Source organism: Manis javanica, chromosome 18 (assembly GCF_040802235.1).
Source record: "Manis javanica isolate MJ-LG chromosome 18, MJ_LKY, whole genome shotgun sequence".
Lineage (NCBI taxonomy): Eukaryota > Metazoa > Chordata > Mammalia > Pholidota > Manidae > Manis > Manis javanica.
In genome coordinates, this window is record NC_133173.1 from 6,679,405 (window position 1) to 6,705,725 (window position 26,321).

Below are 26,321 nucleotides of genomic sequence, written 5' to 3' on the forward strand. Positions count from 1 at the left end.
TTCTCCCTGGCCCTCCGTCCTTCCTCCAGCACTAAAATTAATCTCCCACATTCTTGGCCGAGGGATCTTTCTAGAAGGCAAATTTGCTAATGTCATTCTCATTTGTAGACCTCTTCAATGGCTCCCCATTGCCATCAGCACCTGCTTCATGTGTCATTCAAGACATCTGACATCACAATCCTAACCTGCCCTGAAGCCCCGACTCTTGGTATTGCAATTGTTGTATCCAAACTGGCATGCCATGAACTATCACAGCGCCCATTTCCTTTCATCCTAGAATCTCTACAAACCACCTTTACTGCCTCGTCAACTCTACCCTCAGTTGAATTATCATGCCCAGAAAAAAAAAAAAAACAATAGATGGTTGAAGGCATAAATAATTGTCTCTCCTATTTGCCTGCAAAGTACTTTCATCTTATGCTTAGTGGAAGATATGACATCTATTTCCACTCTAACTCTTCATTAATGAAATTAAAAATTTTGTGAGTGTCTACTGGTGTGTTGGCCTTGTTCTTTGCACTACAGAGCCGCTGCATCACAGAGCCTGCTCAGAACAGCACACAGAGCCAGTTGTGTGCATTTTTTCCCAAAGCCACATTCAGTGATGTCACCATGGTAGCTTGAAATTGCCACGAGGAGAGTATTTACACCTCTGAAATCATCGAAGAGTACAAATCAAGGCTCTGACCCCCCCACCGCCAATCCTTGAATCACCCCCAGCAATTCATCAGGGTATAGACAGGCAAACATCTCTGTACTAACAAAACAGATAATCTAGTGACAGAGAGGCAGACACATGCAAAAAAAGAAAACGTTTTTTTGACAGTCCAAAGGTGCTCAGTACTATGGAAAATAAAATAGAATACGGTAGAGTAACCCAGGATATTGGAGCTATCATTAATGTGTATTGTGATATTATCAAGAACTAAGAAAAGGGCAGGAGTGAGAGAAGGTTATGGTGAGAAAGAACTAAATTCATGGAGAAATAAAGGGGAGGGCCTCAGGGTGAGTAGATTATGAACCATTTGGGGTGGAGTGTAACAGTCTAATGTAAGGAGTTCAATGCATATATACTCATTTTGATTAATTCTGAGTACCTGGCAGAGCACATCAGGTAATTAATTAAGGTTAAATTAGAATTTTCTATTTGGAGCCAGGTAACTAGTTCTGAGGGGCACTTGCTTATGCCCTTCTTAAGTTTTATTTTGATTGACACCAACAATTGAGATGGATTGGCACTGCCCTTACCATACGACAACCCGTTAGCCCCCCTCTGCCCCAGGAGATGGAAGGGAATCTGCCCACCTGCTAATGATTTCAATTGCCTTTAATAATATCTCCAGCACTAGATCATTTCACTCAAGGCTTCTCAAACTTTAATATATATATATGAATCACTTGAGGACCTTATTAGGATACATGTGTTGATGTAGCAGGTCTGGGAAGGTAGGGGCAGAGGGGCTGCATTTCTAACAAGCCCCTCAGTGGCACAGATGCTGTTGGTTTATGACTAGCAGGGTTCTAACCAACATCTGTCCACGTTCTTTGATAGGAAACTTGCCCTTCCTGAAAAATGTCACCCGCTCCTTAGGCAGGTAGCAGTATATTCTCTTGAGAAGTACTTACTTTCTGTGATCTGAAGTCTGGCTGCTGGTAATTCCCTCCCCTATAATTCTTAGTCCCAGCCTTGTAAACACAGCAATTCTGGTCTCTCTTACAGATGACAGCCCTCAAGTACTGGGTAGCAAATATTCTGTCCAGGCTGAATGTCCCTCAGTCTTTCTGCTGCTCATTTAACACTGAGACTTCTGAAGACACACGTCCGCTTCAGCTGTCCAGATGTCCACCAGAGCCCAGTGCTTCGTTGTTTGAAACAGCTACAACAGCTTGCAAACCTATGAGACACTGATTGCCGTCACCGTGCTGCAGTTCTCAGAGGTTTCTAATCTCACGGTCACCTCTGCTGCTGATCCCTGCTTTTACTTCGTCCTTGTCCTTGGCTGTACATAGTAAGATTGTTCCTCCATGAGGATCTGCCTCCATGAGATCTGCCTCCTGACAGCAGCCTAAGCAAGACACACACCACCATGTTCCCTTGGTTTCCCTGATCACACAGTTCCTTGTGCCCTTGACCCCATCACCAGTCATCTTCTTTCTCTTCTCATCTCTCTCCTGTTTCAGGAGAAGTCCTCCTATTCTTCATTTTTTTAAAATTTTCAATAAATACTGAGAACTTTCTATGGGTCAAATCCTACTGTAGGAGGAAATATGGCAATGAACGTAACAAGCAAGACGCTGCTCAGCTGAGGAGACAAAGAGCAAAGACGACACAAATAGACACTAGACCTGCAGGTGCTCTTGAGAGTTAGGAAGAAAAATAAAGCTAGTAAAGAGGCAGAAGGAGATGCTTTTTATTTTACTCCTGGAGAGGGAGGGTTGCACATACTCTTAAGCAAAGAATATTTCAATTTCTTCTCTCAGACTCAGTTCTAGGGGCCTCTATTTGCATATTCAAAGACTCGCATGGTGATGAGGTCTCCTGGTCAAAGGCACATCTCTTCAAAGCCTCTCCCTTCTCCCCCATCCAAGGTTCCGAGAGAAAGAGCATGGGGCAGATTTTACCACCAGCTGACGGTGATCATAGTCTCTTTCCCTCACATTTAGTAGGAAAGAGAAGCCACAATCTGATTTGGTTTTTAAATTTGGGGTTTATCTGTTAAATTCCTTTCAATAACAAGGCACAGAAGGCGATCCTCCAGGTGTATTCTGACCCTGCAGAAGAGAGGACAGCCTACCTTCCCCCCCGACACCCCACCCTATTTTAATACCAGCCACTATAAATGCAGCACAAGCTCAAATTCACTTTCTTCGCAGTCCCGTCATTCTGTTGACTGACCCCGATTTTACAGTAAACTTGCACCCCTGGGCCTTTTCCCCACAGCTGCTGCTTTCACAGTGTTTCACAAATGGGCTTGTTCTCTTACTAAAAAGCACTTCTTTGGCCTTTGAAGCCTGCTGAATACCATGCTTTAAAAATGATATAATGATAACAAAAATCCCACGGAAGTGTAAATTGGCTTTCTGATTAGATTACCAAGGTTGAGTTGGGGGGGAGGTAACCCACCTTGTTACAGAAAAGGCTGTAACAAATCAGCAAAGATTTGCACATACTGTTGCATATTCCAAGGAATCTTGGAGCATCTGAGAGTAACTCTTTGCCCCCCATATTGGTGCCTATTCATCTATCTGTCTTTCAATTTTTGGTTGGGTTCAAATTCTAGGCCTTAGAAAAACTGAATGGCTCCCAAATGGATAAAAACATTGAAGTCATGTTTTGAACCTTCTGTACTGAAAAATCATCAAAAAGGAGTTAGAGTTTTCTCCTGGTTTGGCATTGTAGATAAGTAATGGGTGGAGTGTCTGCTAATTTAGGAGGGACCACAGATTGTAAATGGGTGAATGTGCAGATGACAATCTTCGGGCAATAAAAAGAGTGAATTTAAAGTATCAGGAGTTTTAAAACACTAGTTTTGATTTGCCCTTCCTTCTCTCTCCCATACTCTGCACACCTATATCATATAATTTATCACATCCTTGTATTTTCATGCTGTTTCCATCACTAAACTGTAAGCTATCAAGGGCAGATACCAGTCCCATTCAATTTTGTCTAGACTAATAGTCATTCTCATCACACACCAGACTACCTGAGGGCTCATTAAAACACAGATTACTGGACCCCATTTCTGAGTTTCTGATTTGGGAGGTCTGGAGTGGACCTCAGCATATGTATTTCTACCAAGTTCCCAGGTAGTACTGATGGTGGCTGGTCCATGGACCACACTTTGAGAACCACAGGTCTAGGGTATAGGACAGTGTCTGTTTTATATATGACCTCTATACAAATTTAATGAAAGGCAAGAAGCAAGAGAATGGAGAGAAGGGAAGGAAGAAAAAAATAGGGAAATGGAGTAAAATCTGATTTTAGAGTCCCCTTGGAATATCTCAAGAGTGTGAAGATGAGCCTTACATTCAAAGTCTAAATCAGAGGTCTTTTTTTTTCCCCCTTCACAGATTTGCTGGAAATGGTTTGGGAACCAGATTTGGGTGTTTCCCATTTTAACCACTGACTGACAGCAGAGGAAAGAATCCAAATTTCCACTCCTAGAGGCAGAAATTTAAAAAACTTATTTACTGAATTGCTCTAGGAAACTTTATTAATGTATTTCTCTCTGGAGCAGAACAGGAAAATTTTCTTAGCTATCACCATGGCACATGCATCATTTCTACCCAAGAAAGTTTCTCTTCACAGCTATGGGGCCAATATAGGCATTTCAAACCCATTGGTTCATAGTAAACATGCTCATTTTTCTTGAAGCATTCAATGTTGCTTGATCTCAAGCTTCTGTGTAGAATCATGTGGACATGTAGAGTCCTGTAGGGTCAGTGGGCTGACCAAGTTTTCGTCTTTCCTGGCAGTTGTACTGGGCTGGTTTTTACATGACATTAACCCAATAGCAGGGTGCTGGTGAAGCGCAGTTACCCACACTTTTCACAACCACAGTTGTATCATGGTAAAAGAGATGCAATGACTGTCGTCAGTTGAATTGACTATGTTATGGAAAGAGAGATCACTACTTATTAAGCTAGTCATCTAATTAAGTTCCTAATAGAAAAAAAATAGTCTGTACCCCAAAGGAACATTAAAGGTTTAGTGTGCCATTGGACTGGAGGGGGTCTTTGCTGATTTATAGCTCTGTCAGTTGTTTGCTCCACAAACTTGGGCAAGCAGCATGGTCAGTGATGCTTAGTCTCATCTCTACAATGGGTATATTCAAAGCTAAAATGAAAATTTGAGATAGAATGTGTTGAACAGGATGCAAACACCGGCATATTGTTGGCACTGAGTAAGTACTTGGGGAACAACAGGGTGAGTTGTCATGGTCTCCATAGGTGCACAGGTGGAGTTTTTGTTTTGTTTTGCTTCACTGTGTTTTAACTACAAAAGTATCTCACTTAAAAATCCTCTCTGCTGTCTTTGCGGTAGAGTACGTGTGGTTCACAGGGCTATTGCAGTGAGGATTCTCATGCAATCCCATTTACTGTGCCAAGGCATTCATTAGAATACATGGATTTTTAAAATAAACCTTGCATGCAAATGGAGAGTTTGGGGGAGACAGTGTAACATGTTCCATGATCAAATTCTGTAACCTAAGTCCACTGACACAGCAGGGAGCAAAAAAATAGGTAAACACAGACCAACTCCTAGAGTTCTCTATACCCTGCCCCACAGGAACCCATGCTCCTTACCACCGCTACTTGCGTATAATTGGAGTATGTGTCAGCCTAGGCACCAGACTTCTCTGGCCAGGGCACATTCTCAGGGGGCCACACTGTAGCATCTTTGATGGCTGATCTTTGGGCCTCCGCAACCTAGCAATCACTGTTTCCTCTTTATCCCTCCTTCCTTGTGAGCATTCTCCTTCCATCTGTGCCTGCTTTGCAAAGCCCAAGATCCAGTGATTCACAAGAAGGCTGGTTTTATAAATCTTCACCTAGGAAAAGATGGCAACTCCTTCAAGAATATATCTCTCCATGTGGGTGTCTGAATTGGATCAGGCAGTCTGCAGAAAGGGAGTGTAACATTGCATATTCACGAGAGCCAACCAAGATGTTTTTGCATAAATATGTTTGAACATATAAAAAAGTAATGTGCTTATAAATATAGCTAAGGGTGCTCCTTGTGTCATTTTCCACAGAGCCACCTTGTGCTTGTCAAAGTGAGATTTCTCACTAGTAAACCACCAGCAAAAGAACCCCTGTCAAATAGGAGTCACCAACTAAAGGCCTTGCAGTGGTAGGCTAGATCTCATCCACAGATATATTTTATTAAACTCGCAAGGTTTTTAAAAAGATATGAATTCATTGCCAATATTTGAAATTTAGGAGATTCCACATTAAAGTCAGATTTGCAGCTTCCCTTGAAAAATCAGAAGATTCAAGTCAGGCACACATTTCAGTATGTGATAACCAAATGAGGTGACTAGCAGGTGCCTTTGCCAATGGTCAGTGCCGTCCAGTTTGCTACCATCACCTGCGTGGATTCCCATGAGGTCTCTGCTGTGAATCCTGCAGTGCAGCCTCCTGTCATATAGAGCGGACTCCCAGGGAAGGCAGTTTAAGGCCCTCTGTGCTCTGCTTGTAATTCCTTCATACCTCTCAGGATCGATGCATTACTTCTCAATATAAAGTTACATGACGACGCGGCTTGAGCCCATTTCTGGGTGCAGATTCTTGTCAATAGACAAAAATACATGGCTGTGTTGGGGCAAATCTTTTCTTGTATCCCCCTGATTTAAAGATCAGAGATTGAGAATTGAGTTAGAGGGAAAGGACTGGCTCTCTTGCTGACTTTGGTTCTAGCCTGAGCCTGTCTCTAGCCAAGGCAAGGAAAATCTTCCCCTAGCATACTATTGTGGAAACTATTATAGTTTGGGATCAAAGACATGCAATGATTTTCCTGGTGTTTATTCCCAGTGAGTAACAGAATAAAACTCCCCTGCATCTTACAAAATTATCCACAGATTAGCAGGAGTCTATTGATTTTAGTTTTAATAGCACTACATTAAAAATGAACTAGGTCATCATTGTGTCACCGATGTTAAAGCAATTGTAAATACCAATGTAAATGCAGTTACAGAATGTGGCTGCTAGTACGTGGTTATAGGTCAGTCTTCTAACTTATCCAGTGCGTGGTTCTGTTCTGGTTTACAAACATAATCTCAAATAACATATTAACTGTAAACTCAACAACATATCCATGTACCACTTAGATTTAGCTTACCCAAATCTGAGAAACATGATTTTGCATATGCCTCTATAGGACATTCCCTTTGATACATCAGAAATCAAAATCAAAGCACCTCTTAAAACTCAATAAGAAAACAGACAACCCAATTTTAAAAAGGGCAAAAGATCTGAACAGGCACCTCTCCAAAGAAGATGTACAGGTAGCAAGAAAGCATAGGAAAAGATGCTCCACATCTCATGTCAATAGAGAACTGTAACTAAAACAACACGATACAACTCCACACCTGCTGGAATGTCAGAGCGCTGATACCACCAAATGCTGACAAGGATGTGGAGCAACAGGAACTCTCATTCATTGCTGGTGGGAATGCAAAATTGTGCAGTTACTCTGGAAGACAGTTTGGTGGTTTCCTACAAAACTAAACATACTCTTAGCATACAATCAGCAATGATACTCCTTGGTATTTACCCAAAGGAACCAAAAACATGATCACACAAAAACCTGCAAACGGATGTTTATGGCAGCTTGATTCATAATTCCCAACAACTTGAAAGCAAAGAAGGTATCCTTTAGTAGGTGAATAGATAAATAACCTGTAGTACATCCAGACAATGGAATATATTCATCGTTGAAAAGAAATGAGCTATCAAGCTATTAAAAAAACACAGGAGAAACTTAGATGCATATTTGTAATTGGAAGAAGCCAATCTGACATGGCTACCTAATGCATTATTTCAACTTTATGACATTCTGGAAAAGGCAACATTATAGTAACAGTAAAAAGATGGATGACTTCCAAGGATTCAAGGGGAGGGAAGGATGACTAGGCAGAACACAGAGAGTTCTTAGGGCAGTGAAAATATTCTGTAATGCTGCCTACATTTGTCTAGACCCATAGAATGTAAAACACAAAGAATGACCTCTAAAGGTAAACTATGGACTTTAGATAATAATGTTGATTCATCAGTTGTTACAAATGTACCACATAATGCACGATGTTGTTAATAGGGAAAATTAGGGGAAAGGGGAGAGAATATATGGGAACTGTTTGCTTTCTGCTCAATATTTTGTCAATGTATATGTACTCAAAAAATGTATTAATTTTAAAAAATACAAAGCCTGCTAATTTCAAGGAGATTAGAAAGGTGGTGTCAAGGGCTGGTTCTGAGTCTTGTCTCCAAATACCATTTTCCTCTCCTTTTTTCCTCAAAAAGATTTAGGGACAAAATCAGATACAGTATATAGAAATGAGTCATTTGGTAATTACTAGGTGTCTAATATGTGTCAGATTCTAATAAACAGATCTTCATATCACTTCCGCCAAGACTTAATTAGATGAAGTTAATTTTGGCCATCTCTGTGTCTTTATTGAATACTTTACCCAAACTAATTGACAGAAAACCCAGGACATTGAGTGCCACCACCAAATCCACTACATAGTTCTAAGGACATCCTGGAAGGCACGTTTCCATTCCTCCAAATATGCCATTTTGCTCAAGCAGAATCCCAGAAGTCAAATCTTATACCTTTGTCTTTAGAATACAAAATGACTAACTCAGTAATTAGAAAAATGTTGACACCCTGACTTCTTTCCTCTTTCTTCTTCCCATTCATGCTGTCTCTCTAGTCCCAGCCAACACCACACACACACACACACACACATACACACACACACACACACACACACACACACACACACACACACACACACACACACACACACACACACACACACACAAAACCTCTGAGCCCAGTTCAGTACAATGCTAACTTTTCAGTACAATACTAACTTTTCACCACATTCAGCAAAATTAAAATGTGGCTTCAACTAGAGAGTAATTCTGGACTGGCAAAATCAATGTCTGAACTTCTAAGGGCAATTTCTATATTCCATGTGATGTTAACAAGGGACCAGGTATATCAAAAATTTGAAAAGAATAAAAGCCTTGAGAAAGAAAGTCCACTAGTTTGCACTTCCCAGTTGCACCATCATCTTCCATACAAATATCCCCCTGTGTAGAAAAAGTTAATACATTGTATCAAAGGATAATTTTTTAGCTGCTGCACAGATTTGTACAATAAATCCACAAAGAAAGAAATCTATAAGAAAGAAATGTAAGATATCAAAAAGCAAATCATGATGATTTCGCAAACTTAAAGATGTGAGTTTCTCTTTGGCTATTTAAAGAGTCAGTGTTTTAATAAGAGAAATTCTACAATGTTCCATTGGTAATGAAAAGGACTTCACTTTGTAAGAAAAGGCTTGTTGCTAAAAGCTAGAACATTAGCTTTATTTCTTTCAAGCAATGCTGGTTACTCTCAACCACCAAATAAACTCATTATCTGTTACCAGTTTTAACTGCTTGATAGGAAAAACAGAAAACAGCAATCACTGCCATTCACTGATTATTTACACATAATTGTAATTACTGGGCGCGATCACCTACCCGTCCAACTTACTAACTCGTGGCAGAGATAATTCTGCTATTCTACGTTTGGGTTGGTGGAGGTCAACCCAAGTGCAGAGGCATTGCCAATAGGTAAAACAAACAGGAAATAGGTCATAGGGAGGGAAAATGCATCTAAATAAAGCATAAACAATCCAGAAGCTTGATCAGCCTCTGTGGAGTTAAGATTGAACGTGTACCTGATACCATCCAGCCTTGGGATCAGAAAACATGGATTGAAATTCCAACCCTTCTCTTTATTAACTGGGTGACATTGGACAAATCTCTTCATTGAAACACAGTTTTCTCTGAGTCTCTCACAGGGGAATATTATCTTCTTTTCATAGGGTGCTTGTGAGAAGTAATAATAAGACACATAAAATGTGTAGACTTGATGTATGGTACTTGATAGCTGCTGTTTAATAGCAATGTGAATTGTTAGTAATTAAGGTTTACACGTTAATATTACAATTTTCTAATTTTTATTTCTTTGCTTGTTTGTTAAGTTTCTGTTGCCCCCTCTCTGCACAAAAATTAAAAATCACTTAGCTTCATGTCTGCTGAGATGGACTCCAATGGTTAGTTAGAGATGGATGTAATTTGAATACAGTTTGTATGGGTAGATGGCTGACATGATGAGCTAATGGTGTGAATAAATGCTCTCCTACAGCTTCAGATTGCATGGATCTTAACACAGAAGCATCTGAGGATGGTTCTATCTCTGGTGGCAGAATCCGAAACACCATTTTGAAGCCTCTATGGGACAATCTGTCCTCATTCTTCTTGGAAAGGAAAAGTGGAAATTTGATACTCGGCAGCTAAAGACGAAAAGAGAAAAACAAATGGCAAAGAGGCTGTGCAAATGTCCGTGGGCCCCTCCAGCTCCTTCCACTGAAGGATAAGCTTTCACAATTTTCCTGGCACTCTCAGTAGAAGTAATTAAACTGTGGCAACTTCCAACTCTCTCTGTTTCTCTTCTCTTCCAGATGGAGGTGGTGGGAAGAGAAGGAAGGGGTCAGGCTCCCCTTTCTGAGAGGTTCGATTCAGTGCTTCCCTCTGAAAACAACCATTCCTTTTCTGGTACGTAGTGTGCCAGCTTGATCCCATTCTCGGGCATAATGCCCATCTTGGAAGCAAAATGGATGAGTATGAGGAACTGGGGACCTCAGAGAGAGGGGAAGCATGCATCACTGCAGTGTTACACTAAGCCTTTAGCCACGTGCCCAAGTTCTGGAGGCAGGGGTGGGAAATAACAGTGTTAAGAGAAATCGTACATGGATTTCATACCCCTATTCCTAAATCAACTTCCATCGAGTTCTTAAATAAGATAATTAACATATGAACATGGGATGTCAAAACACACATCCGATATTGGGTCCTTCACAGGTTGCAGTTTATGCTGTCACTTCGAAACCCGTATTTGGAAGGAAATGATCAAGAGAGTCTACATAGCAATGTGGAGAAATGGATGCCAAGGTGGTTGAATTCTGGGGAGTGAAAGGTCTTCCAGTTTTGAAAATAAGCTGAAACCAATGCTGGTTGAGTGAAGCCAGGAGGGAGCACACATTGCAAATGGGAGGTGACCTGTCCTGCTTCCATCCTGTCATTGATTTTTACTGAGTTGTAACTGGACCGTTTGGCAAGGAGCTTCCTATCCAATTACAAGGCCAGTCCACACCCAACAATGTGTCAACAGCCAGGGTGAGAGGCCTGATTGAAGATGTGCCCCTGTGGCGACTAGGACCCCCAGTGGCGCACTCCTGGAGGGGTGGAGGTCCTCGAATTCCACGTAAGAGGAACGCCTTTGATGCGGCTTCCAAAAGGCTAAGTCTCCCTGTCTCTCGGGAGTTTATTCATTTTTCTTACTAATGCATTTAACTTCAGCATTCTCACTTTAAAATTCTGAAGACATTTCTCCACTCAAGGCCTGATCTTTAAATAAATTCCCCCTTTGTTGAGAAAACAGAGGCCTCCCGTTCCAGTAAGGCCTGATTATGATCCCACAAATGTATTGGTAACCAGATCATTCACGCATTCCCCACTAACTATGCATTTTCCCACCCGTTAACAGATCTTTTCATATGCAAGGACGATATTAAAGTTGACTGGGATTTAGCCAGGACAGGCCCTAAACCAATCCATACAACACCTGGGTTTGATCTTGAATCAGTGCTGTATATTCTGTGACTCCATTCCCATTCTTTGGAAAGAAGATGGATTTTTGTCTATTTTAAAATTTCAATTTCCTCGTCACACAGTGAGCAAGACAGCAATGTGATAGCAACAGCCTCCGTTTATTCAGAACTTGTGTCTCACAGTGTGCTGAGATGTGCGCTAAGCACTTCACATAGTGATCAAGTTCAGACCTCAGAATCATTCTATGAAGGAGCTATTGCCCACTGCCCACCAGCCCACTGCCATTATACCCCAGGTAATGATTAAGAATGTAAAAGCCCAGGGTTTCTATTAGTAAGGGTGGGTTTGGGAATTTGGTATTCAAAGCCAAGTATATATATTTAGACGGTAAGGCCCACACTAGGTAGCCACGCTGCCATACAGAACAAAAAAATGGAGTGAAAAGAAAAGGACTTAGAAGTCCTAAGGAGCGCTCAAAGAGATGGCTTGTACCATCGGATGCTGTGGTATTGCCAAGAAAGGAAAAAGAGAACGCAAAAAATGGAAGGAAGAAAAGACAGTTGGCCATAGATGACTGACGTGGATTGCAGGTCATTCGGCAGTTTTGAGCAGCAAGGTGGAGGGAGCGTGTGGTTAAGCCAAGATGCCTGGGCCCTGGCTTCAATCCATTCATTAACCAGCTGTGTGATATTAAGCACATTATTTACCCTGCCTATCTCCATTTCTCTATCTATTGAATGGGATAATAATGATAATTTGTCCAAATCACCACAAAATAAAATGATATGGTGAATGTAGAAGGCTTCAGGAAATTAAAACTGCTATTAAGTAGAATATGTTATTACTGATGATTCTGCTTAAAAGGCCAGTTAAAATGGTCGCCTTTGTTCCTTTTGTTCCCATAGCACACCATTCATGCCTTCTTCCTAACTAGCCAGGCAAAAACTTGTCTGTCTTTCCAGAGACAGAAGGTACTTTAATCATGCTTTTTTTGCCCCCCAAATCATTTATTCAATCATTCATTTATTCACTCATTGAATCAGTTAGCCCACTTGTGCCCCACTAAAAGCATGATTAGTGCTTAACTTTACAGCTCCAAATTTTGTCCAATGTACTTCATGTTTTCAAGTCCTAAATTCTAATGCAATAAATGCAAATTTCAAGAAATGCTAATTAATTGTGTTATGGGCACAAGTCATGCATAACTGAAAGAGTAAAATATACTAAAAGCAAAATCAAATAATGTATTGCCCAGCTATTTTGACCATACCTGGCTTAAAGATTTGACAGCTCTTAGCTGAGTGCTGGCTAAGAACAGAAGAATCTGCTCATTCTTACTCAAATCTGTGGACCCCATCTTTTAACCGAATGACTATCAGTGAGATGATCTGGTCCCCCCATGTCCCCACCATCTCCTTTGACAGTGGGCCTTCCGGCCAATCTGTTTGCTCCATGGAGTCGGGCTGAAGGTTAATGCAGAACAGCAGATGAGGAGAAACATTTTCAGTTACCACCAATCCTTGGGCATTTTATCCAGTAGTTTCCCAAAAGGAGAAGTCTGCAGAAATAACAGATGAAGTCAAGCAGGCTCTAGACCTTTGGGGAATGTCAGAGCTTACAGGGAATGCTGTTAGAGACTCTCCTCTGCCTTCATTGGATTAGCATTAGCTCCTGATGTATCTCGCTGTCTCCCACAGGGGCGTCCTGAACGTCTAAGATGTAAAATTCCTTGGTACTATGCCACTGACAGAGCAAGGCAGCCCAATTTGTCTCTCTTACATTATCTTGTTATGATACTGCTTAGTGATAAAAGTACACTCAGGAGTTGCGTTGGGAATGCTGCCAAAGGAAGTGAAGTGCCCCCCACCCAGCTTCCTGTCCCAGGAACCAGTTTCCAGGCTGCAGGCATCTCTCCCAATCTGGCCAGCGACAGTGCCTGCAGCAGGAAAACAAGAAGCAGACGGAGTGACAGATGAAATCCACCCAGGGGATGCCTTTCCCAGAACACAGCCTAGAAGGTCTGTATAGAGGGGTTTTGACAGAAAGGTTGTCACAAGGCAGTAAAAGCAGAAAACCACATTGTACAGACTTTTTTGTCAGACCTTTTAGAATCTTTGCGGGTACTTCATGAAACACATTGTGGTACAATGAACATATGTCTCAGATTGAGGTGTATTTGTATTTCTGGAAGAATGGAATTCATGTACAAAGTTTACTAAACAATGGACAAATCTGTCTGATATTTGAAAGAAGTAACCATACCAACTTAGAGTAATCACATTTCCAGGACAAGTGTTCATAGTTCCAGCAGTGATGTGTGACATGTTTCCAAAACCCCTCATCAATTGGTTAACTTCCTCTGAACCCATTTCAGTATTTTGTTGTCCTTCCCCAAGGATGTGGCCCACAATGAACATGGCATTCTAGACATTCTCAGATCAGTAATAAGTGGAGAGAAGCAATCACTTTTTTTTACTATTACAGAAGTAATTCAAAGTCGAATTGAACAAAGATGATAGATCAAGTGTACCACCATTTTGGACCCAACGTTCAACCATCTTAAATAGCTTATGTGTAATTCAGCTGGTATTTTTATAAGTTTACTTCAACCTGGGACTTATACTGCAAGAAGCTCCATCTCCTACATATCTAGCAGCTACTGAACCTTAATAATGACATGCAAAACAGACCCTAGGACATGGACAACCAATTTGCTCTTAACCAATTGGATCCCATTGTTTATCACCACTCTTCAGAGTAAGTATTGGACTAGGGCTGATGTTTATCAAAATGGGGGCATACCTGTGGGGAAAGCTACATGGGTGTTGGATAATGGAGGAAATTTCTGGAAATGACAGAGATTGATAGCTTGCTAGATCATCAGGACACAAGATGACATCACTACTTCCTGGCACCTACCGAAAGGGACACCAGTTGCCAAGTCATTACACATACATCCACTTATCTACCCATTCATCCATTTTCCATCTCATTTCACAAAGGATCTGAGGTACTGAGAAGAATGCATAATAGAATTAAATTCCAAACACAGAAACAAAGAACCAAGACAATGTCATTTAGAATAGGAGACTGAGACCAGAAAGATAAAGCTTAACCATAGAGGCAATCTGAACCCACACAGTTAAAATGTTTAATTGAAAATTTGCCCCTGGGTTTCATGCCAGCTGAAATAAAAATGGAAACATCATCAGTTACATGATTCACATAGTCTTTAAAGAGGAAATACACCAGATTACTAGGGGAAGAACAGATGATTATAGAATACTCTGTATGGCAGATGAAACAACATTAAGCTAGTAAATTTCTCTTTACAACTCTGGCTCAGTAACTAAGCAAAAGTCAGCTCAGTGTGACACCAATCTTTCTTTCCTCTGATTACCCGACAATAAGTCATTCTCTGTTTCTTAGAGCAGTCAGCCATTAATCAGCGTCTCTCAAGAGTCATTCTGAGTCACAGAATTTTAGTACGGAGAGAGACATTAATCTATTTCAACCTCCAATTCAAAGCTGGAACAATATACACTATCCAAAGGGCATGGGCTTGAGAACATTCAAAAGCAAGAAGTCCATGACATTCTCAAGGTAGTCTGTTCCATTTCCATAGTTGTTGTTAATATCAAATTCATCCATATATTGACATTCAGCAATGGGCCACAGTTTTACTGCTGAAAGAGCAACAAAATCTAAGCTGAATTTTTATATTTAAATAGCACTAACGTGTCAAAATAAGTCATCTCACTATTATTGCCTTAGTATAGAGGCTGCCATGTTTTAGGTAGACCCACTTTTTATGATAATAGTCAGAGCAGTGTCCCAAACAGTAGAGGAGAACCTACACATAAACATAAAAACTGTAAAATCTTATCGCTGATACTGGCAAAAGTCATTAAGTATACTACCTTTGCCCTAGAAGGAATATAGATCAGTCTCACTCCTTGACATGCACAGTGATGTAAAAATTGCATTGCTTTACATTTCTGGTGGGCTACTCAGAGTGGCATCTGTGCCATTGCTAATAGTTATTCTGTACTTGGATCAAACAGGCAAGGTAGAAGAGGCTATACCTTGCATAAGGAAAAGTCTACTTTGATCTACAAGGTTCACCAACATAGCCTCTGGGATTTGTCCTCTTGACCATTAAGGGTCTTCAGTCCAGAGCATCTTATAGGGACTCTTAATTATTTTTGTCACACTGGTAATAACATTGGTCTACTACATCCTACCCAGAGTTTTAAGTGCTTCTACACAGATGGTCTCTCATCAAATTATCATATAAAAAGGTCAGCCACATAAAAATGATACAACAACAAAAAAGTCAAGAAAATCTCATAGTACAGTTAAGGAGGGTGGCAATTTCTGAGAAGTGCGTATCAGGAATTTGAGCTTTCTCCGAATTAGTCAATCTCTCACAAGCAGGAGAATAACAAAACAGAGGCCCAGAGACAACAGACAATAGCCAGACCGTGTATGACAATGGAACTCTGGCCCACATACAATGCCCAGAAAGCGAAACCACCACTTCTGTAACCATCAGCCAGATTGGTCAGCGCTGGGTCGACAACGGGCAACATCCCATTGTGGCCCTTCTCCCCAATTCTTCTAGAGAAATTCAAACACCCTCCCAAGCTAACAATGTAAGTGCCCCCACTCCTATTTATCCATTCTCCCTGAGCCAACAGTCTCCATTCTGAAGCCTTGCCCATCTCTCACAATAAAACTTTGCAGCTACCTGACTGCCTCTGAGTCTGCCAAATGTAAGTGATGGTGGCTGACTCCCTTGTTACAGTCAGCTCTGCACACTTCCTCTCTCTTCTCATTTGTGTAGTCTTCATTTATTTCCACAAAACACAAATACTGCAAGAGTCTATTTTAAGTACCATGTTGAGTTCTTCTGCAAACTGTATTTAGGAACTGCAAGAGTTAAATGTTTGACAGCAAGAGGTAAGTTTTACACTTCCACTGACTCTGGTAAACCAGTTCTGTGGTTGGGGTGATGGGAGAAGCCCTGATTTGTCGCGTTTTTCCAATTTCTATGATGTAAATGTTCTTAGTGTGGCTATCTCAAGATATCATTGGTTTAACAACCAGCTTATAAAATTCCCAAATATTTAACAATCGGTTCTAATAAGCTGATATGAATGGCTCCAGCACATCACTGTTCATTTCTCTATTTTTCCCCATATTACCTAATGCCATGCCTAACAGAAAGTAAATGCTCAAAAACAGATAGAAAATGGTAGATACATAGATGTAAGTATAGATATAGATACAGTTACAGACACAGATATAGATAGATAATGGACAGGTGGATGGTTGGATGGATAGACATAAAATAGATCCATCTTGTTTTGGAAAATGAGAACAAACTGCCTAAATCACTCATTCAACATGAATGAATTGAGTGTCTACTCTGTGTCCTTTAGGTGCATGATATATTAGGGAACCAAACAAAGATTGCTGCTCTTGAGAAGATTAAAATATGACAGGAGTACAGGAAATAAGTAATAAATACAACAAATAAGTACATTTTGTAATTTATTAGAAGGCAATGAGTGATACGGGAAAAAGAAAAAGGAAAGCCGGGCAAATGGAACAGGGAACTCAGAGGTGAGGAGGTAGGCGTTTCCAGACATCAAGAGTGGTCAAGGTAGGTCACCTTGGGGAGGTGAGTGTTGAGTGGTGACGTGAAGGTGTTAGTTAGCCTCATCAATCTCTGGTAAAAGATCTCTGTAGTGATTAAAGCAAAGCCTTAAATGAGGATATACCAGGAATTTCCCAGGCATTGTAAGGAAGCCTCAGTGTCTGGAGCAGTGAATGAAGAGGAGATACTTCTGGGAGCAGATCATGGAAGGAATTGTCAACTGTTGAAAGAGCTTTAGATTCCACTCTGAGCAAATTAGGGAAACACTGCAGCATTTTGAATGAGGAATGATAAATTGCACTTAGCTTTTAAAAACATCATGCTATGAATATTTTGAGAGTAAATTTAAATTCAGTAGCTTTTTACAGTAACCCAAAGAGTCTCTGACTCAGGCAGGAGTGGAGAGATGGGATGAAAGAGCGGTGGTGATAGTTAATAAAGCAGTGATATGGTGAAAAGTATAGGATTCTGTGTTTATTAGGAAAGAGAAGCCAAGAAAATCTGGATTTTGATCTGGCATAAGAAAGAAAGGAGTCACAGTTAAATCCAAAGACTTTGGACAAAATAACCATAAAACATGGAATTGACAGCAACTGATATTAGAAAGGCTGTGGGGGCAGCAGTGTGGAGATGAGTTCAAGACGTCTGCCAGCTTTGGGTTAGAAAGGAGGTCTGGGCTGAAGACACAAATGTGGAATCATCAGCATAGAGAGGGTGCTGCAAGTTACAAGACTGGCTGAGATTATCAAGGGATTGAGACAACAGAAGGAAGGAAAGAGAAGATGATGAAGAGCCTTCAGTCATTTCAACATTAGGATTGCAGAGACAGGAAGTGTAAAGAGAAAAAGACATCAGAAAATGGTAACTAGAGAGGTAAGGGCAAGCCAAGAGAATGGTGTCCTGAAAGGCAAATGAAGAAAGTTTACTGAGAAGGAGACACTGGTCAACATGGTCAAATAGTGCTGACGAAGACCTAATAGAGAGACAAAGAGCTTACCACTGAATTTAGCCACGTGGGGACAATTAATGAGTTTGACATTAGCAATGTGATTGACATAAAGGCCTCCATAGAGCAGGTTTAAAGAAAAGGAGTGTGAATATCTGAGTGCAGAAATCAAGTAAATAAATCGCCACACATCTGTGAAATGAAATACTCAACATTACTCATGTGTAGTTATTGATGTAGAAATATCCTCTGCTATAGTGTTGAGTTTTAAAAATTAGATTTTACTTTGTTATGCTTCTGATAATGAAGGAGGAGTGCGATCATACTAACCTGCCTCCAGATTACACATTTCAATATTAGAATTAAAACTATTTTTATTAATTCATTAATTAAATAAATTAGTCAATTGATTAAGTATAAGTATAAATAGATCAATTTATATATTTTGTATTTATATATATAATAAATTAAATAAATACAATGATGTATAATAAATTAAATAAAAACATACATTTGTCAACTATGTGTATATATATTTGAAGGTACTGACCCCAAAGCTTTATTTCTTTAGCAAACAGCATTCCCACAAAGAAAATTCCAGGTGTGGATAATTTCACTGATGAACTCTAGCATATATTTGAGGAATTCACAATACCAATATTAACCAAGCTATTCAATGAAATATAGGAGGAAAGAACATTTTCTACCACATTTTGGGAGTGCAACATTACCTTATATCCAAAACTTAAAGAAAATACAATAAATGAAATTAAGAACACATATACCTCAAAAGTTTAGATGGACAAATCTTGAACAAAACATGTGCACAACTCTAGAAAGGCATGAAAAGAGAATAAATCATGAACAAATATGATTTATCCCAAGAATAAAGGGTTGGTTTATCACTGAGAAATAAATGTCCCACAAGATAAGAATATCAAAACCATCATACTGAGCAATAGACACAGACACAGGAACATACATTTTATGTTTCATATATTTATATGAAATTCTAAAATAGGGACTATAATCTGCAGTGATAAAAAGGAGATCAATGGTTGCATAGCGCTGATTTCTGCAGTGGAGGATCAACTATAAAGCAGTAGGAGAAAACTTTTGGTATGTGGAAAACATGCTATCTCTTGATTATGGGTGGTGGTTCTAGTGGCATATAATTTGACAAGACTCATTAAACAGTATGGGTAAAACAGTTGTGTTTTAGCTGTATACAAATTAAACATCAATAAAGTTCATTTGAAGTGTAGTCAATGCAATTCATCTGTTACCTGAATAATGTAGAAATTTCCTCAGTTATCTCACCAGGTTTCTCATTGTTGGAAAAGATATTAAACATAGGAAGAAGAGGAAGCCTAGAATGTGCCCTTTAGTGTGACCAGGAGGTGTCTGAAGGCCATCAGGGTGGCATACACAATGCATATATATCCTATCTCCCAGGTTGGTGTGATAAGACACGCCAGCAGCAGTGAGCACACCTAGTCCACAGATTGTGGTTTCTACATACTTTTCCTCAATAAACATAGCCGATACTCCTTGGAGAAAAGCAAAGTCCATAGCTAGGATGGAGAAAGTATACACGTAACAAGGAATATTTTATGGTGTCAGTAATCAAAGAAGTGCTCACAGAGTAAGGAGGACATGTCAAAAGAAGAAGGAAGGTATCATGGAGGGGCTCCTTCGGGCATCATCTGGGGCCATCTGAGCAGTAAAATAAATGACAGTAATGGCCCATAGCTCACTGAAAAACCTATAAATCCATTCTGATAGATGATAAACAGGTAGGTAGGTAGGTAGGTAGTAGATAGGAAGATAGACAGACAGATAGGATGGGGAAGCTCTTTCTTGTCATAGACCCAATAGACCCAAATTCATTGGTTCTATTTGGTGCCTGGCAGGCAGCATGCCCGTGCATCCACAGACCCTGAGCATTGCAAAAGCCCTTTCCACTGTGACAGCAGTGGCATGTGGGTACGGCTTACTATCCTTAATCACCTTCTCCTGCTCTACCCTCACAGTCATCCTACAACTTCCAAGCTTCTATTTCTTGCCAGTGTTCTGAATTTCCTAATTATTGCTTTCAATTGACTCTGAAAGCAATTGATAGATTTCATATCTAGTTTCCAGTCTTCATGAAACCTAAGCAACCAAGTGTTGAAAGAAGACACCTTCCAATGGAAGCATGTGCTTTTGGGAAACCAGTGCCTGGACTCCTTGGCCCTTTTTCCTCTTATCATTATCTATGTTTCAAGGGAGTAATCCATGTACTTTCAGACTTGAAATCTGTTGGGTTTTGTCTTCACACTTATTTTTCTCTTAGCTTCGAGCACTTTTCTTCTGTCTTTGACTCCAACATACTCCAACTTGCTTCCAACGTTGAAACTTCAGGGCATTAGCACAAATAAAATTTGTAGTTCTGGTCTCTAAGACAATTTTGTTTTTCTTAGAGAAAATAGTAGCCCATCTTCCTTACATTCCCCAGCTGGTAATACCATGGCGTTTCTTTTAAAACATTTTCAAAACATGGTTGCAGTTTTTAAACTTCAGGAATCAGGCAAGTCTAGAGGTTGAAAGGTACAGACAGTAAGTCCACTTCTCTGGCTCAGGCATGTCCCAATACCTTTAAAGTTGGAGGATAACTTGGATTTCATCTAATTCAACCTTCTGATTTTTTGTTTAAGGAAAGCAAGACTCAAAGAGAGGGCCTGGGGAAATAAATATCTGTCGATAAGCAATACCTCTCAATTATGGACCTACAAAGGGATAACTGGCAATGTCTGGGTACATTTTCAGTGTCAATACTAGGGAGGTGTTACTGGCATCTAATGAATAAAGGCTAGAGATACTGTGCAAAATCCTATAACACAGAGTAAAAGCCCCCTCAACAAATAATTATCCACCTCCAAAATGTTAATAGTATCCAGATTAAGAAAGTCTGAGCAAAAGAGGTCATGCCTGCTTCAGTAATCCTTTTAATGTCTCATGCCACCATATATCCATAATCATGGCCTATGAATCTCATAATCCAAATTATACTAACACCCCATGTCCTGGAGAAAGAGAAGAAGTCTGCTGGTTCCTATTGTACCACCTTCCTTGGTAATCTCTTTAATGTTTCATGGTTAAAACTATAAATGGTCTTACTGCTGCACCAGTGTAGAGTCAGTGAGGAAGATTTATATTAGGGAGATTTGGGGGAGAGGGAGATTTTATTTCTAGATTACACTTTGGGGTTGACTGTGAACAGCTGCACTCAACCCATTCATGGGTGACTGAGGAGTCCCTGAGGAGTGTTAGCACACAAAAAATGAATTCCTAGGATAACTGGCAATGGTTGACAATGGTAAATGAGGTTTCAAGGGAATGATAAAAGGATGGTCCAATCTGGAAGTCAAATTGATAGTTTGTTTCAGTGGTTTCCTTTAGGGAATCATTTCACAAAAGCTAAGAAATACGTGGACAGAAGAATCCATGCATTCCTTTGTAACGATATGTCTGAATGAGAAAACTTGTAACAAATGTTGCCATGACATTTTGCTATTAGCTGAACCGGGGATGAAAGTAAGAGGCAAACTGTCAAAATCAAGAGATGCCAGAATTTGAAAAAAATGTCTAAAATAAAAGTGGCCATTTCATTTCCATGCTGTGGTCCTTCCTATGCTGAGATCCCCCATTCATTCAGCTTAAATCTGCTGTATTTATGGTTGATCAAAATGCCACGTGGAAATGCAATTTCTTACACTGACCATGAGTGAGAGATCAAGGCCAAGCCAGGTTTTAATTTGATGAATGATATTTTGTAATATCAAGTTCATAACGTATTTTTAAACCCTTTGACCTAGCAATTCCCATTTGGTACTCTCAGTACTTGCTAATACTGGTGGTAAGTGGAGTGAAATTTACACATAAAGATCTTTGTAGAGTTGCAAAAAACAGGCAAAATGGAAGCAATCTAAATGTCTAACAATTGTAAGTAAGTTGTAGTGTAATAAAATGCAATATTGGAAAAAATACAATTGTTGGAACCATGAAGTCTTCGGAGAAATGTGGGAAATTCTTGTGATATCACGTTAATTAAAAATGAATAGTCTACAAATATTTGTACTGACTGATGACAAGTGTGTAAAATCTGTGCGTATCATCAAAGTCTGGAAAGAAACATCTAAATGACAAAACTAATTGAAGACATAGGTTCACATATTTATGGGCCATACTGCTTTTCTTATTGTTTTGCCCTTAACTTCTCTATAATACACATATGGTCAGGTTTAACCCACAGCCCCTTTCTTCATTCAAAATAATACCAAATATATAGATTACCATTAGGAAGTTGGTAGCAATAAAGAAACCTATAATAAGAATTTTGGAGTGCAAGGAAGTATAAGCATTAGAATTTAAATTAGGCTGTGATGAGGATAGAGTCAGTGGTGTGGAAGCAGTAATAAGGGTACGTTAGAAAGTCTCTCACGAGGTTAATGCAGCAATTTTGCATTCTCATCCATTAATGGCGTGATCACAGAATCAAGAATTTCAGAGGAAGTTGGCCATGGAGTTTATCTATTACACCGAACTCCGCCTCTTTAGTTCCTGCAGTAACATCTAAAGTAGTTGGTTTCCCTGCCTATGCTTTACTTCCTGATGCTACGATCATCCTTTCTCTCTCACACATGCTCATGAGATGATTTCCCTTCTTGCATTCCTGTCTTGAATCCAGTTCAAAAACCTGGGAGTCATCCCAAGACTTTTCTCCCTTCTTCATCTCTCACTACCTCATCCAGCCCATTGTCAGCTCTGGCCAGTTCCTCCTCCTGAATCTCTCTTGAATTTGTCTCTGTTGTGTGCTTCCGAAGCCTTTGCCCTCCTCCCAGCTGTGGGCTATTACAGTAGCTTTCTGCCTGGTCTCCCTGTCCCCACTGCCATTCACACACCTCTGATAAAAGACAGATAGGATCCCATGACTTCTATCCTTACATCATATTGCTGGGCACCTATTATCCTTGAAAATAAACTCCATCCTCCTTAGGATGACGGCTCAAAAGGCTTTTTTTACCTGACCATTATATTCTTGCACTACGATTCTCTCTTAAGTCCCTGAAAGTCAAGTCATATTACTGAATGGAACGCATTTTTCTGAGTTGAAGAAAGCAGAAATCCCATCTTGCTCATGCTAAGCATGATGATCACTTTAATGTCATCTAATGTCACAGTCACATTTTTAACATAGTCATTTTAATCCTATTGCATTACCAGTAAGTAAAACCCTTAAACATTGTTCTGTAAACCTTTTTATAGTTGAGTGATTTCTTTTTGTTTCAACCAAGTTCAGGACTTCCCAGTTATCCATATTAAGCTCCTCTTTCGATACGTTGCCCAGGATTCCATTTTGCTAAGATCTTTCTAGACACACATTTTGCCATGTAACCTAATAACTGCTTGTACCAGCTTTGCGACACCTGAAGATTTCATCAACATTGAGGCAACATGGAGTAACTGAGATAGATACACAGGATTTGGTATGTTCTATGTCTAACTTAGAACACAGCTTAAATCCTAATCATACACTGAAACGTTATCAAGCATTTGGAATGTCACTTAAATGGCCTCCATCTGGGATTTCACGACAGTACACTGAGTATAACAAACATAAGAGAAATGATAGATGACATACGGGTGCTGATGGTGAAGGCAATTAGCTAGGATTTTGTGTCAGACATGATACTAAGTGCTTCACATACAAATATGCTTTAGTTCTCATTGTTCTGATGACTACACTAAAGCTTAAAAGGAATAAATGATTGACCTGAACAGAGTCAATAAATATTAGAGCTAATGTGCAGAAATGCTAATGGCCACGTGAATGTATTTATCACGTTCCTCTTTTCTGTCTGAGTCGTCCATCGCTCAAGCAGACAACTGTTTATTTCACTGGTCCTGTACTGATGGGAAGTAAGGTTTCTACTTTTTCACCATTAACAATCAATGACATCCCTGTACATGTTTCTTTGTGTGCTTCTGGAATTAAATTTCTGAAAGTAGAATTTTAGGATTAAAGGTTCTGAATATTTTTGTTGAAATTGCCAATTTGTACCGTAACTTCTTAAATTAAAGCATAAAAAGATCTTGGGAGTTGTATAGAACATATCTTGGGCACCTCCTCAGCTTACCTCGTAAACTCAGTTCCTGGACCCCCAGTGGTGGGCTTTGCCTTTGGAGCCACCAATTCTGAGCAGATTCTCCCAGTTCCACAGCCTGGGGCACACTGGTTGCACTCCTAGGAGGAATTACTTAATCGCTGCTGTTACAGAGCAAGACCAACCTGAGAAGCCTGAATTTCTGGCTTCTCCCACCCTTTCCAGATTTGAGTGAGTGGCTGCACAAGTGTTAATCAGAAAGACAGATGTGAGAGAGATGAGAAGAGGGTGAGGTCCACCAAGAACTCAGGGAGTTAATCAGATTAAGCCAGAGAGCCAGAGAGGACTCATGCCCTTTGCAATGTGAGTTCATTCCATGTGCTCTGACTCGAATCTGGGCTGACCTTGAGACTTGCTCTCATGCAGGTGAGATCGGGCAGAGACAAGGGGCAAGCCTCATGATTATTCTCCTAAAAAAATGCCAAGATTAGCCTAAAAGAACAGAAGGATGTACCTTAAGGTAAGGCAAGCAGTCTTCACGGATGTGCTCCCAATACTTGGGAGGGGCCACTATCTTAGAAACACAAGGTTTGTCCTACAGAATCACCTAGAGGACCGGCTATAGACCATGGCATACTGTCTCTCACCAGAGACAGAATCATGAGATGAGGCCGCCTGACAAGCCTACGCCCCTGACCCTTTACCTTTGCCCTATTCTTGAAAGCCTCTAAAGACAAAATCCCAGCTTCTGAGTGCGCCTCGTCCTCTCTGAGGTTGCCCGCACTCCACTTTCTTGAAGTGTGTATTTTCAAAAGACTTCCACTGCTCCACTTAACACTTTGTCTCTGTGCTCTCCCAGTGGTGTCTTTGGCACTTTGTTATTTCATTCTGTTTTCCAGACTTTTCAGCACAAATCTTCACTCTCTCTGTCACTCCAGATACGCAGGGAGGGGCTGCTGCGAGCCCCGATTTGGCCTTTGCATGTTCCAGTTCAATGAGCTTCCCTTTCCTCCCTCTGTTGTTCCCTCCTCTCTGCTTGATTCAAGTGCACCTGCCTTCCCCGGCCTTGACTCCAGCCCGTTCCTCCCTTAGACTGCGTTCAAATAAAACTTTCATTATGCTTCACTGCTGTGTCTCTGGCCTTCAATTCTTGGTTGTTGCAGGGACAAGAAGCGAGGACAGCACACTCATCACCCCAACACTAGCATGTAAGAGAAGAGGGTGAGGTCCACCAAGAACTCAGGGAGTTAATCAGATTAAGCCAGAGAGCCAGAGACTCTTAGTTTAAAAAAAAAAATAGAAATTTTTGAGCCTGCTCCATTGGGGTGATGACATGGTGGAGAAGATTGAAACATAGGCTGGGAGATGGAGCCATCAGCTGCCCCCCATGTCAGTCAGGGTGAGCACTGTGCTCTGGGGTCCACTCCCTTTCCTAGAGGGAGAACACCATGGATAACCCTTTCAGAACCTGGACTCTGCCTTTCTCAGCAAACTTGTAAGAAGATGTTTCTCCCAAGAACCTAGTTATAACCCAAGCACCGAAGAAATGCATGGCAGGTTTAACTAGTCCTTCTTCCCTGTGCTCCAAGCTAAATAAAACCCTCCTTAAACCAATCCTTTCTTTGGTTTTATGTCTGTTCCTTCAGGCTATCTGGCTTAGTGCATTTGCACTGACCACATGGGGAAAGTAAGATTTACAGAGATAAACCATCTTTTTTTCTTGGTGCTTTGAAGCCAAATTATTTTGAAAGGACCAGAGGTCATTTGAGGCTCATTGGATTATCCCGAGTGCCAGATTCTGTCCTTATTTTTGATACAATGAACACTTTTCTGCAATGGGCATTTACATTTCACAGCTCCCAGGGCTTTACTAATCCCAGGAAAGGCCCCTGCTGGCATCCTTATTAGCATCTGAGCTTTCCGATTTTTATTTAATTCTTCTTAATAATCTATCACAATGCTGACAGACATTATGGGATTGAGGGCTACAGAATGAAGACAATATTTCACTTCACCATTAGGCCTGTGGTGAGTTAAGGTTCATAATGTGCTTTGAGATCACATGCAACATGGTCAAAAACAAAGCAGAAGAGAATTCCAACGCAACACTTGCTGAATCACAGTTAATAAGGAAGGGAAGCAAAGTGACAGCCATTGTTCTCTCTGAAGCGATAAC

At 40.4% G+C, this 26,321-nt stretch overlaps 1 protein-coding gene across 11 annotated transcripts in view; it reads right to left on the bottom strand.

Annotated features, from left to right (window-relative positions):
* Positions 1-26,321, bottom strand: part of AGBL1 (AGBL carboxypeptidase 1) — an 822,820-nt gene that overhangs the window by 422,436 nt on the left and 374,063 nt on the right. The window contains exon 22 of one of the 11 annotated variants that reach the window (XM_073226993.1): positions 4,756-6,347. The exons of 9 other annotated variants lie outside the window; for them this stretch is intronic. In XM_073226993.1, the coding sequence (XP_073083094.1) occupies positions 6,249-6,347 (99 nt within the window). In that variant the 3' untranslated portion in view covers positions 4,756-6,248. Of the gene's footprint in view, positions 1-4,755; positions 6,348-8,697; positions 10,074-26,321 lie in introns of those variants that run through there. One more of the 11 variants, XM_073226989.1, reaches the window with a different exon arrangement.